This window comes from Homarus americanus, unplaced genomic scaffold (genome assembly GCF_018991925.1).
Source record: "Homarus americanus isolate GMGI-L3 unplaced genomic scaffold, GMGI_Hamer_2.0 scaffold24523, whole genome shotgun sequence".
NCBI classification, from domain to species: domain Eukaryota; kingdom Metazoa; phylum Arthropoda; class Malacostraca; order Decapoda; family Nephropidae; genus Homarus; species Homarus americanus.
The window spans coordinates 1,473,708-1,487,695 of NW_024744357.1; the positions used below are offsets into that span (position 1 = coordinate 1,473,708).

Genomic DNA, 13,988 nt, shown 5'->3' on the forward strand with positions numbered 1-13,988 from the left:
AGGATCAAAGTTCCTGACGATGATTCATGACTGTCATGATACCTTAAGAGACATGTTTGTTGTTTTGTGATAAAGAAGACCCAGACTGATGATCATCGAGGTGTAACACTACCTTATATACTCGGGCTTCTGTCAACACATGTGACGTCATAACCTTGACACAGAGGAATTACGTCTGATAATGCGGAGAGATTCTGTGTAATTCAAATATTTATTCTAAAATAGCGAGGCAAAATATGCGCTTTTGGTTTTGAATTCTTCTGTAATTCAGCTATTTTTACATTAAACAAAGCTGTGTTGATTTTGTCTGGTCAGCACAAGGCCGAAGAAAATGAAGAGACGATGAGAGAGAAAAACAAAACAGAGGGAAGGTGTTTATCGAGCAAAGCAGTGAGACACTGAACCATACACCAATCATGAATTACATTTATAAAAGACGAGATTCTTCTAGTGATGTAACTAGTTCAACTAATTGTAGGTTTATTGATCACTGAATAATTATTTTTTGCAGGATGTGGATTTTAAGGACACTTCTGCCTAACTTGCCGATTCTCACAACCTTTAGAGTCAGTTTTTATGGTAACGTCTTCCCTTTGTGTACTCAAGTTCGTGTATTGTATCAGAGGTGCAGCGGCCGAGTGAATACAACTGGGTTCCCGTTCGAAGAAGTACTTATTCGTCCAGAAGTTGTTCATACAGTCCTTCCAGAAGTGAAAGGACTTTTTTAGATTGAAAAGTGTAGATAATCGAGCTCATTGTCGGCCGCAATTTCTCTTCGCTAACCAAAATACTCGTATATAGTGAACGATATCCACCGCTAGGCTTCTTAAACTAATTTTTACCTCAATACACCATGTGTAGGATAATTCGAATGGTTTTGATCTCAAGTAAAACTTGTCATGTTATCGCTTTCTTTCGACCATCGAGTACTTAGATAACATCAGGAGAATTAGTTATAATAATAGCCACTAGAGTAGCTCATCAACCAACCAACGTCGCATATAACAGAAGTGCTGTCATAAGCCCACGGTTTTTCGTGAGTCGAGTCCATATAAGCCTTGTCCAGCTGCTGTTCTAGCACTCATTCCCTCTTCAACAGCCAGTGTTTGAAAAGTTCGTCTTCCTCAACGCAAGTTTCAGCCTCGTATCTGCTACCTTACGGCTATGTGATCATTGTGTATTTCACCACTATTATCAAAGTGATCTTTTCAGCCTCGCGTGCTACTTGTGAGCTCATAATGTGACTTACATGATTTTGCCAGTGAACCTTTATCATTAGGCTTTATTTATTAGTGATACAAGGTCCGAGATCCTTACTTACGTACTTTTTTGAGCACCATTATACAGGACCACCAGAGTGCTCGTATTCTTGTATCTGTTTTGCCATTTACTACTTTAAAATCTTGTGTGTTCGGTTATACCTGGCATAGGACCGGCGTCTTGTCATTACACAGCCAATCCAGGTGTTGTAATTTGATATTTATTAGTATTAAGATTTATTATAACTACCCTCCTCGTATCTGATATCTAAAATTTACTGACTATTTCCTTTTCCGATACTTAAATTCTCTGGGAACCCACTGCAACTTATTCGCGAGGGGAATTTCTAGTTAACATCTGACATACATTATTTCACTAAATATTTTTTGGACGTTCCGAGTAAACCTGAAACTGTTGACAGAAGTTTCTAATACGTGATACTATGTTTATGTAAATAGGGTGCAAAGATGGAGTGAATACATCACTGGTTCACCCAACTAAGTAATTTGAAAAGTAAAGGAGGGAAAGTATAATGTAGCAATGCTGCCTGTTGTACACCGATGGCATGGTATACAGTGTGTGTTCACACCGTCCTTAACGGGCAATTATTTCAAAGAGACTCGTTTATCATTCAATATTGATATGGAGCAAAATTGTTTTGGTTACATAACACCATAATAGGTCCCCATAAAGTACTGTTAACACCTCAAGTACATTATGTTGTTACACCCCAACCGTGTCTTCCTTGTTCATGTGCCAAAGTCGCAAGGCCCTATCAGTTCCGTGGCCACACGAGTAGTGCGACAGCGCCACATGAGCAAGGGAAACACGGTAGGGGTGTAATAACACACCTGGATGCTTCTGTATATAAAAGGAAAGACTATTAATTTCTTTAAACTCATTGTCACAGTATTACGTCTCATACATTGATAGACACAAAATCAACGTGTCCTGCTCTCTCCTATGCAATTATTATTGTCTCTTATACAGTAGACTTACTAGAAATGTTTCTTTTCTACACACTGACACTATTAACGCTATACCTGTATGTACTCCCACACAAACAACATTAACGTCTCCTGTACAAAATTAGACACAAAAATAATGTCGTATTAATATTCGATCTTCAAGTGATCCCTTAACACTCCAGTGATCTCTAGTATACTTTTATGTGGCTCTATATGTTGTAGATCTAAAGTTTCTTTAATATATTACGGTTAATGTTTTAGGAAAAGAAATATACTGTGCAAGACAACATTAACAAGATGCCATGTTTTCTCCTGTCTCAGGGTTTAGGAAAAAGGAAATATCTTTGCAGAAATTTATTTTACAAATAATAATTGATTATGTTATAATAAATATTATGAATTCATCAATTCTTAGCCGTAGGCAGGAGTTGGGGTGTAGGACGACTGGTATTTAGGGAACTGGGCCTCACCCTCGTAGGTGACCTCGGCCACGTAACCGGAGTCTCCATTAACAGTGTAGATGACTCTTTGTAGACGACCGTCGGGAAGCAACACGTAGTAGGAGCCCTGGGTGTTGTCGCCGTCACGGGACTCTTCGTGGCCGAAATCATTGCCGGAGGGGTCATCCTTTACTTGCCAGTTGAAGTTGTACTGAGCAGGAGTCTGCAACAATAATAATTAAATGTGGATATTTGCTGTCTCACAAAAGTCACCATAGTCAGGTTGACCAGTTATACACATGTTAATATTATACTGGTGTCAGCCACTATAGTTTGTTGGGGGTGTTTACACAGACAGGTGGCACTACTCACGTCAGAACCTGGGGAGCCATAGTACTGTCTGGGGTGATTCTGGGGGCGCGCCACTGCCATCCTCACAACACACAACACGAGCACGAACTGTGAAAGTTTTTATCATTATTATTTTCTATTACTGAGAGTTCATGATAAGGCCGTCTGAAAAATTTAAGGTTGTATGATATATTTTCAATAGTTTATAACTGAAATAAAAGCTTTAATTTCCAAAAATAAACAAGGATTATATAAAAACTCATGGCGTTGCTTATTGACTGCCATGATACCTTAAGAGACATGTTTGTTGTTTTGTGTGGAAGAAGATTCAGACTGATGATCATTGAGGTGTAATACCATCTTATATACTTGGGGCCTCAGTCAACACCTGTGACGTAATAACCTTGACAAAGAAGAGTTACGCTTGATATTCTCTAATACAGATATTGTTCTAAATTTACGATTGCAGAATATTAGCATGCTGTTATAACTCTATTGTGATTCAGCGGTTTTTGCATTACACAGATATGTGTTTATGTTCACCAACCAGAACAAGGTCATGAAGTTGAGGAGGCTATCGGCGTGAGAGGCAGAGAGAAACTGTGAGACACTTAAGTGTGAACCATACGCCAATCATAGACTAAAATTATACACGGATGAAATTCTGCTACAGACGTAACACAACCATTTGTGTGTTTAGTGATCATGGAATATTTCATCTCTTCGAGGAGTGTTATTTTTAAGGAAGCTTCTGCCTCACTTTCAGATGCTCACACCTCAGACAGGTAGACGAAATACAGGCAAATCGTCACCTTTAGTTTCTCTGTTCATTTGACACTAATGATGCCTTGTAAGGTCTCGTGTACACATATACATAAACATTCTTTTAATATCTCTCTATACACAAGACGACCCACTATCACTGTCTCCAGTATCTTTTCCAAACATAAAGAAGTATTTAATGTGGTCTGGAAACTGATAGACCACCATTAATGTTTTACGGGGATTCCTAACACGGGGGTAAATTACCTTAAGTGTAGCAGTTTGGATATTTCCACGGTATAATGAAAAAAAAATCTCTTTCGGTTAGAACTTTATGAACAAATTATAGAAGAGAACCACTTTACAATATGATTTTATCTGTAAGTTATTTTGCTGAACACGAATCTACAGTGACGTTCAAGTTCCCGGTCGCGACATATTGACTTGTTTGCATTATGTATGTGTTACGAACCACGCCATCAATTGTCATGATCTACCTACCCAGCACTACGAACCACGCCATCTATTGTCATGATCTATCTACCCAGCACCACGAGCAACGCCGTCTAGGGATGAAACCCGAGTATGACTAGTCTTAGTTACCACTCCGAGGTTTCCCTTCTCCATATCCTGGTTGTTGCGTCACCTCCTCCAAGTCTTCCTCATCAGCTCCAGATCGAGGAGAGTTCAGTTCACTCTGGGAAGTGACCACACTAGGATCACCTATCCTGGAAAGCTACGGCACAGTGACTACCTACCTTCTTCTTCAATACTCAGCCTTACTCGTCAGCCATCTCAGCACTGCACTTGAGTATTTTGTAATCTTATATTGCCTCCCACCTCCACTTGCTTCTGTTTGTTGTATGTTGTATAAATATGTATATACTGTTAAGCTAATTTTGCGTATGTTTAGGTTAAGTATGGTTAAGGGTAAATTGCAGAAAGCTGAATATTTTGTTAAGGAATTTATGGTACTTTATTATACACAACAAAAACTCGCATCCTTTGTCTACCCTTTTATAGTTCGATTGTCTTTGTTTGTTTAAGTTTTTTTTATTATTGTTACCTGTTGGGATCTGGGTAGACTTTTAACTATATTCTAAATCCCCAACTCGTAACAAATGGCGACCGTGACAGGACCTAACCTTAAGTGCCAAATTTCTTCCCCCCCCTTGCTACTCCTTGTTAAATATTCCTCCCAGTCACTTCTGTTCACAATTGCTTTACGGTGGTTTAAAGTTTCCTTCATATGTGTGTGCATATATTGGTATTATCGTACAGTAAGAGTGACAGACGTAGGATATTAGGTTCCAAGTGTCATAAGGCTTACCTGTTATTACACGTAGGCAGTCGTGTAGTAAGTCTTATCGAGTGTAGGGAAGAATCCGGATCTGTTTAATGCCGTACCCTCGCTCCAGAGTAGGCTGTTCCATAGTCACTAGTTTAGGGTGAAGTGATATCTTGGGACGCCCCGCTCTACCAGGACCCCATAATTATAAAGCCTCAATTATTGTTCTTCTCATTATCTCATTCGGGGTCAATAATAAAGTAACTCAAGGGTTGTTTATCCGGATCTTTATATTAATGCCGTAATACGCCCTTCCTGTTTCAAGTACCTTTCCAAGTCTCTTATCCTTATCTAAGGATCTTATCAGAAGAACAATATTCATAAGTGTAATTTCCCTAGGTATAACTTGGGTAGTTTCCGGGACTTTCTGGTTATCCACTGCCGTGATATTTTCTAGGGTAATCCACTTATCTTATCTTTTTGGCCATTAATTAATTTATCTAGTTTTTATTAACAATGGCTACCTCATGTTTTGATCTCCAGGATTTTATTGAAAATCCTTCCGTAGCTAAATTACGTGTTAATATCCTGAAGAAAGAATGGAAAGAAATAGCCAACTATTACAATATCCCATATTCACAGCAACTGACTAAGGAAATGTTAAAAAATCAGGTAAATGAAATGTTGGTTTAACAAGAAGTTTTAAAAGAATCCGCTGTTGACCGATTAACTCCCATGTCCAAGAAACTTCAACCACTATCCACCACCCCTCCTCACTCAGAAGTTGCCTCAGGTCTGGCTAGCCCTCAAGAAGAAACACAAAGAATAGACGCCTTAGAACTAGAACGAGCTAGGTTCGAGTTCCAAATCAAAATGAAAGAACTCCAGTTGGAGCATGAGTTGGAACAGGCCAAGTTGGAGCATGAAGAAAAGTTGGAACAGGCCAAGTTGGAGCATGAGGAAAGGTCGGAACAGGCCAAGTTGGAGCATGAGGAAAGGTCGGAACAGGCCAAGTTGGAGTAGGAGGTTAGACTGAAAGAACTACAGGTGAAAGAGAAAGAAGTCACCTTAACATCGGAGTTTAAATCAAAAGAAGTGGCATTAAAAGAGAGAATAGCTGCTTTTAACCCTGCTAATGCTTCTTCCCGTGTTCCCGAGTTTCATGAATCCGATATGGACGGGTCATTTAGGACTTTTGAGAAAATAGCCGGGAACAATGAGTGGCCTAAGGACCAGTGGGTGTCGGTGTTAGTTCCTAAATTATGTGGTAAGGCTCGTAGAGTTTATAACTGTTTAGACCAGACTGATGACTATGATAACGTAAAAAAGAATATCCTCACCTCTTATGCTATCACGCCAGATAGATACCGGCAGAAGTTCCGTAAACTAACCAAAACATTTTCACACACCTTTGTTGAGTTTGCTCAAGAAAAGCTTAGGTTTTTCAAGAAGTGGTTAGAGGCTACAGAGACCTCCACATTTCAGGATTTGTTAAACTTGGTAGTCCTGGAGGAGTGGAAGAGCAAGATACAATTTCACATCTTGAAGCATGTGGAGGAGCATGGAGAGGTTAATTTGGGGCGTGCGGCTGAGCTGGCTGATGCGTACGCCTTGCTGGTGGAGTCACTGGGCAGTAGGGAACGTGGTACTTTCCGGCATGTTAGGTCCTCCTCTGATGATAACCTTGGGGACGTGAGTGGTAGGTCGAAAGGTCCCACACCTACCACCCCCCCCGCCCTGATGCAACCAAGTTTTATTGTTCTTACTGTAAAAAACCAGGCCATACGATCCAGTCTTGTAAACACCGAAAGTGTCGAACTTCTAAAAGTAGTTCCCTGGATCCCAAATTCAAACCAATAGCAACCACCAATGTGGAAAGGCCCCATCAGGATCTCTTCTCTTCATTCACCTATGAGGGAAAAATTTCAATCATATAGGGGTCTCGTTCTTTCCCTATTCGTATACTACGTGATACGGGCGCAGCACAATCTATCCTCCTTTTTAACGTCATTCCTGATATATCTACCGCATTTACTAATGAGAGATCTAATTTCAGTTCTCTCATCCCATTCTTCCTATCCCTTAGCTAAAGTGCACCTCCAATGTCCCTTGATTACTGGGGAAGTGCAAGTAGCCATTAGGAAAGATCCAAGACCTCCTGCTGGACCCGGAACTGTGAAGACCGTCCTCTCCCTTGTGCCATTGTTGGCCATCTTCCCTGACCGGACCACCCACGACTGTCATCGTCCACAACAACTCACGAGCGTTCTCGGTTTATCGAGCATTAGCTTGCCCTCCCCACTGGTGGTGTGAGTGACCCACACTCCAGCTGGAGAGCAGTTATAGCGCGATATTCCCGGCGTGGTTTGAGCTCTTTTCCTTCTACTACTATTTTTCCTTTTTCGCTCTGGCCTAGGGACCTGCACCCTCAAAAGTGTATTCGTCCTGCGGTCCCCCCTGTAACTGTTCACCTCCCTCCCAGGAGATTGTGAACACGAAAGGGGGTTGGAGCAAAACCCATCCCAGCCGAGTCTTTCCAGGAAAACCGTGATCGTGCGGGTCCACCTGGAAAGAGGGTAGCAATCCTTATCCTTCCCAAATAGGCACACTTAGCTCACGTCTATAAGTGAGCAGTCACATACACTAGGAAGTAGGCTTCCCCAACGGGGCTCCGGGAGAGAAGCTCAGGAACCACTCTACGACCACCAGCCAGTGGGGAGTGCTGTAATTCCTCTGCTATTTACTCAACCGGAATAGGTAGGATCTAAAAAAAAAAAAAAACCCGGTTATGGAGCGCGTACGCCCTCCTAACCGCGACCCCCGCCTGAACCGCCAACCTGACGACCCGAACTACGACAGGCTTCGCACAGAGAAAGCGGACCAGTTACGCGCCTTCAATGAAGCCCTGAAAAGTAGGAACACTGCCACCACCTCCAACAACTCCACCACCACTGCTACCGCCACTGAGGACAACTGGACGAAGGTAGAAAACAAGAAACGCCGACGTGCCTTTTCGGGAAACGAATGCCGTCAAGCAGCCCAAAAGGCACCCATCACCACCACCAGCTCACCTCCAACGACACTGCCAAAATTCCGAATCACGAAAACGGACGCAAAAACAACATATGCCGCCGTCACAGAGATGGAAAAGCAAAACCCACTGGCCAAGTTCTCAGTGCGGCCCAACCTAAAGGGGGAGATGATTATTCACCCCAAAGACAAGGACTCTGCCACCACCCTCGACACTTACCTGCAAAACACCACCACCGTTGCGTCAACAAAGCTGGACCCCGCCCAGAAACTGATGAAGTCGGTAGTCCTCCGGTACCCAAAGGAACTACCTCTCGAACCCCTGGAGAACCACCTGAAGATCTTAAAAGCCGAGAGATGCTCTCCCCTTTCCGACAAGACGGCCACCACGAAACAAGTGCTCATAACGCACTACGGCTCACCCCCCAGCACCATAGACCTCAAAACCTGGGGGATCTACGAAGTGAGGCCCTTCGTCCCAGAGCCCCTGCGGTGCTTCAGATGCCAGAAATACGGGCACCATCAGACAAGGTGCACGTACAAGGAAATCTGCGCAGTCTGCGCACAGAAGCACGGCACACACTCCTGCCTCACCAAGTTGAAAAATGGGGAAAAAATTGCCCCCAAGTGTGCCAACTGCGGGGGCAAACACCACGCCTGGAATCCTGGATGCTCCGAGAGAACAAAGAGGGTCCAGGCAAACCGACCAGCAGCAAGACCGGCCCCCACCGCCTACACACCAGCCCCACCAAGTACCTTCGTGTGGGGAACCCAAAGGCCAAAACAACAAAGACAACCTCCTCAGCCAGTCAACACCCAAAGTGCAGCCCAGTTTCCTGGCCTCACTACGGCCACACCTCAGCCACCCAAGCAGCAGACAACGACAACCACGAGAAAGACAAAAGAAGCACACACCAAGGCACCAGAAGGAATGATACACGTATCAGACCTAGCCAAGGTACTGACAACCTTCGCGGAGGGCCTAGCCGGACTACTGGACCACAAGATCCAACCCACACAGCTCCAAATACTCATGGGGAGCGTCCTCGGGCAAGTCGCCACAGCTCCAGCCAACTCAGTGGAGGAAGCCACGCCGGTCCTCACACGAGTGACAGCCGAGGTACACTCTACACCGAAGAAGGCCACCAGAGAACCCAAGATACCGACAGCTCCCAGAAAGAAACTGGACGTTTCAACTCCCCTGAACCGAACCACGGCCCAGAAGGCAAAAACCACAGAACACGAAGATATGAACCTGATCCAGTTGGAATCGAGCTTGGACATCTCCATCGAGGACCACCAGAAGTCCCCGATGAAACAGTGGTGGAAAACATCAGCACCCTGAACATCCTAACATGGAATGCTCAGGGCATCAAAAACAAGAAACACCTCCTACAAGAAGCAGCAGCCAAGGACAAGCTTGACATCATACTCCTACAAGAAACACTTCTACAAGAACACCACTGTTTCAAATTCAGCGGTTACAAGACATACAGGAGGCATTTCACGCAGGCGTCAACAAGAGGATGTATGATCTTGGTCAAGTCAAGCATACCCTCCGCCGATGTCACGCAGCAATTTCCATGTGGGGAAAACATCGAGACACAGGCCGTCAAAGTAACCCTCCAAGAACGGGAATTAACTGTTCACAACATCTACAAGAACCCAAGGGGCTCACTGGAGGTTACTCAATTATTTGCTTCGGCCGCTGACCACGCCACACTCATAGGAGGGGATTTCAACGCACATCATCCCTTCCTAAGCTCGGCAAGCCCCACAAATGAAGACGGCCTACACCTATACACCACCTTTCAAGATACACCCGAGATCTGCCTCCTGAACACCGGAGAGCCCACCCACATTAGGGGAGGAAGGCTAGATCTAACCTTCGTCTCCAGTGCACTACAGCCTTCGGCCTCCTGGCAGATACACCCCACGCTGACCAGCGACCACTTCGCAACCCTAACAACGCTGAAGGTGAACAAACTCCCCACTCCACCCCCCCCGAGATGGAGATACAATACCCAAAAGGCAGACTGGGGACTCTTTAAGAAACACCTGGCTAAGTGGCGCGAAAAATCACAGCCGGCCGGCGCAGCACCCGTGGATGAGACAACCCTCCACCACCAATTGGTCGAGGCGTTTCACCAAGCGGCAGAAGAGGCTATCCCAAAAACAAAACCCACATCAAGACAGTACAATGATTACTGGTACTACTGTCCCAGGGTGAAAGAACTCAACCACAGAGTGAACATGGCCCGAAGAAACTACAGGAGACATCCCACGGCAACAAACAGACATCTCCTGCAAGTCATAGTTAAGGATACCAGGGAAGTGAAGGAAGAAATAAAAAACGTAAGCTGGCTCAAGTGGTGCTCCGAACTGAACGAGCACACCTCCCTTGGCAAGATGTGGGCCCAGATCCGAAGGGCATCTGGGAAGGCAACGCCACCACCACCAACCCATCCCAACCCAGAAGAGGAAGCCGATTGACTTGCAAAACTGTTCTCTGACCGAGCAGCAACGAAAAACCTCCCGAGACAGGCGGAGGAGACACAACGGCGTCTGCGACAGGTCAGACTCCAGATGATCGAAGAGGCCTGCAACAGTGAAGATGACACTGACAGACCATTCAACCAGCAAGAACTCCAGAAGTCGCTAAAACGAAGCAAGGACACAGCACCAGGGGCCGACAGGATAACCTACTCCATGCTTTCCCATGCCGGAGAAGCCGGACACGAGGCTCTGCTGCAAGCCATCAATGCCTCGTGGACAGCACAAAGACTCCCACCGGAATGGAAGAAGGGAGATATACAGCCCATTCCGAAGCCCAGAGAACCAGACAAACCGAGGCCCATCTCCCTTCTCAGATGCATAGCGAAGACGGGAGAAAGAATGGCTCTCAACCGACTCAAGTGGAAAGTAGGCAGCCCACACCCTCACATCTTTGCTTACACCGAGAACACCGGCACAGGCAACAACATCGCCGAGATACTCAGCACAGTGGACAACAAACCAGCTCTGGTGGTCTTCCTCGACCTGGAGAAAGCCTTCGAACTAGCAAATCCATTGGCCATTACAACTACGCTCGCTAAAAAAGGCGTCAAAGGAAGGTTGCTGGGGTGGATCCAGAACTACCTCACACAGAGAGAAGCACGAGTACGCTTTCAGGGAGCAACCTCAAGCTACAGGGTCCATGAAAACGGAACCCCACAAGGAGGCATCCTCAGTCCAATGCTGTTCAATGTCCTGATGGAAAATCTAGTCAAACTTCCTTTCAGACAAACAGCCAAGCTCCTATGCTATGCAGACGACTTACAGCTTATAGTAAGAGGATCGAACAGACTAGCCAACACGCAACACGCACTCCAACTTATAGAAGAGGAGTGCAACAGACTTGGACTCAAGATAAATCCAGCCAAGTCGAAAGCGATGGCCATCTGCACAGACACACCAGACAAGATGCTCTCCATACAAAACACGCCGGTAGTCTGGACCAACGCCCACCAGTGTCTTGGAATCTGGTTTGACCAGAAACTCACCTTCAAGCCGCAACTCGAGTATCTCAGGCACAGGACGAAGAGCAGACACAATATAATGAGGTCGCTCACCAGCAAATCCGCAGGAGCAAACCTTCATGTGCTCAAAGCCTACTACACAGCCGCCATCAGATCGCTGGTAGATTACAGTGCTCCAGCACTCATTGGACTGAGAGAAGACCAAATAGCTAAGCTAGAAGTCATCCAAAACAATGCTCTCAGGACCATGCTCGGAGCACCCATGTGGACCAGAATTTGCAATCTGCAAATGGAAACCGAACTACCACCCCTGGCAGTACGAGTCAAGCAGGTGACAGCCGGTCTCCTCGCCAAAATCTGTAGAGCAGACAAGCCCACAGTTGCCAAGATTCGAATCAGTGCCTCCCTCCACCTCGACCACAGAGTGCGAGGGGCCACCTGGTCGCACGAGGCAAGCGAGGTCATCCGACACCTGCAAGCAGAAACACTCGTCAAGAACAACCAAGACACACGAGACAATGGTTACGCTGTTCCTCCACCATGGAGCCCTCCACCAGCCACACTCAAATTTACCGACCTAGGCGATAGTAAAGCCAACCTCCAGAAGGAGGACCTCAAAAAAATAACTCTCGAAGCCATAGCCACCGAGACACCGGCTGATGCAGCATCATACTTCACAGACGGCTCGGTGGACCCAAAACATCATAGATCCGGAGCGGCCTTCTACACCCAAGGTCAGACCCTCCAATGGAGACTTTCCAACGACTGCTCCACCCTACAAACAGAACTGGTAGCAATCTCAAAGGCCCTACAACACGCTGCAACACAACACAACAAGTCCGTCATAATTCACACGGACTCGAAATCGGCCATGCAGGCGCTGCAACACAGTCAACCAAGAGACAACGTCCACATCATCACCTCGATCCTCGCACAGCTACAGGAATTCCAAAGCCAAAACCGACCAGTCGTCTTACACTGGATTCCCAGTCATGTAGGGATCGGAGGAAACGACGTAGCAGACGAAGCAGCCAAGGCAGCCACACGTTCTAGTAGCGTACACATCCAAGTTCCAGCAAGTGTGCAACAGATCAAGAATCACCTCAGAAAGACTACCAAGCTCCACATCAAAAAGAGCTTCCTTCATGCACTCAACGCTGGTTCCCAATCAGCCAAATGGTACCTGGCGGCCACAAAAGGGGAACCACCTTTCGCTGTCAAGAAAACTCCAAGACAAACCCAAGTCAGCCTTCATCGACTACGACTAGGGTACAAGTGCTCCTGGCAGATGATCGGAAATGACGTCATGGAATGCACCTACTGTCAGGAGCCAGCAGCCAACCCACTTGAACACTATCTCCTCGATTGCGAGGTCACACAAAGCCTCCGAAACAGAACTCAAATCTCCCAAGAAACACACACAACACCAGCGGCCACTCTAACCCGAAAGGCCCATACAGACCACATTCACCACCTACTCCGGGTCATCACACGATACCCACCACCCAGATAGCTTAGAAAGCATCCTCTCCCAGCAAGTGCGGACCCCAGTTCGGGGGGCGCGCCACTCCGAAGCTGACCACGTCCAAGAGTGGGGGCTGGTGGTAAGCGTCCACTGATCGGGGGTCCGCTCACACTTGCAACCTGCAGTATCCCTCCAATCTGCAGGTGGGACCACCTCCAATCCCAATCCGGTCTGGCTGCTCCTGGAGCTCCAGCCGGAACCACCAAACGGGCCGCCTATAGGCAAAGGCCCGTGTCGGACTACGGTCCGACAATCTCAACAACAACAACAACATGGTAGGAGATCTAGTGGTTCCCAACATAAAGACAGTCGACTCTCCCTTACCTGTCAACTCCACCACTGACCTTGAAGAAACTACTCCTCACCTTTTCCCATCTTGTGCTGTCACCCGGTCACAGAGTGTGCGAAATGGGCCCTCTTCATCTAAACCACCTCCAATATCTTCCTACCCACAGAAGAGCTGTACAATAAGACCATTAGTAAGGATGAGCTCATTAAAGCCCAACAATCTGATCCATCTTTGAATAAACTTCATCATGCAGCAGTTGAGGGTAAAGATTTTAACACCCTTCCGTGTTTTTATTATCAGGAAGGGGTTTTGATAAGGGCCTATAGACCCCCTGAGCTTACCCATCTAGACACGTGGTTTGAAATATATCAAGTGGTAATTCCTTCCTCAGTCAGACCAGCATTAATTGCCCTTGCCCATGATGGTATTTCAGGACATTTGGGAATCCTGAAAACATATAAAAAGCTCCTCCAACACTATTACTGGCCTGGACTTAGGAAGGATGTGTCAAAGTACCTAAAATCTTGTCATATTTGTCAAATGGTAGGAAAACCAAA

The 13,988-nt window shown here is 45.9% G+C and overlaps 1 protein-coding gene across 1 annotated transcript; it reads right to left on the minus strand.

Moving 5' to 3' along the window:
- Nucleotides 1-2,567: 2,567 nt before the first annotated feature.
- LOC121877863 (pro-resilin-like) lies at nucleotides 2,568-3,343 on the minus strand. The gene is made up of 3 exons (XM_042383772.1): nucleotides 3,310-3,343; nucleotides 3,041-3,127; nucleotides 2,568-2,891 (listed from the first exon to the last, which is right to left on the minus strand). Exons 1-3 carry the CDS (start codon nucleotides 3,319-3,321, stop codon nucleotides 2,640-2,642), a joined length of 351 nt encoding a protein of 116 aa, XP_042239706.1. The 5' UTR covers nucleotides 3,322-3,343; the 3' UTR covers nucleotides 2,568-2,639.
- Between the last annotated feature and the right edge of the window lie 10,645 nt (nucleotides 3,344-13,988).

What these genes read in the sequence shown, in the direction of transcription:
- LOC121877863 (XM_042383772.1), bottom strand. An exon ending in ATGGCTCCCCAGGTTCTGAC is followed by an intron (nt 2,892 to 3,040) that starts GTGAGTAGTGCC and finishes TTATTGTTGCAG; the next exon opens with ACTCCTGCTCAGTACAACTT.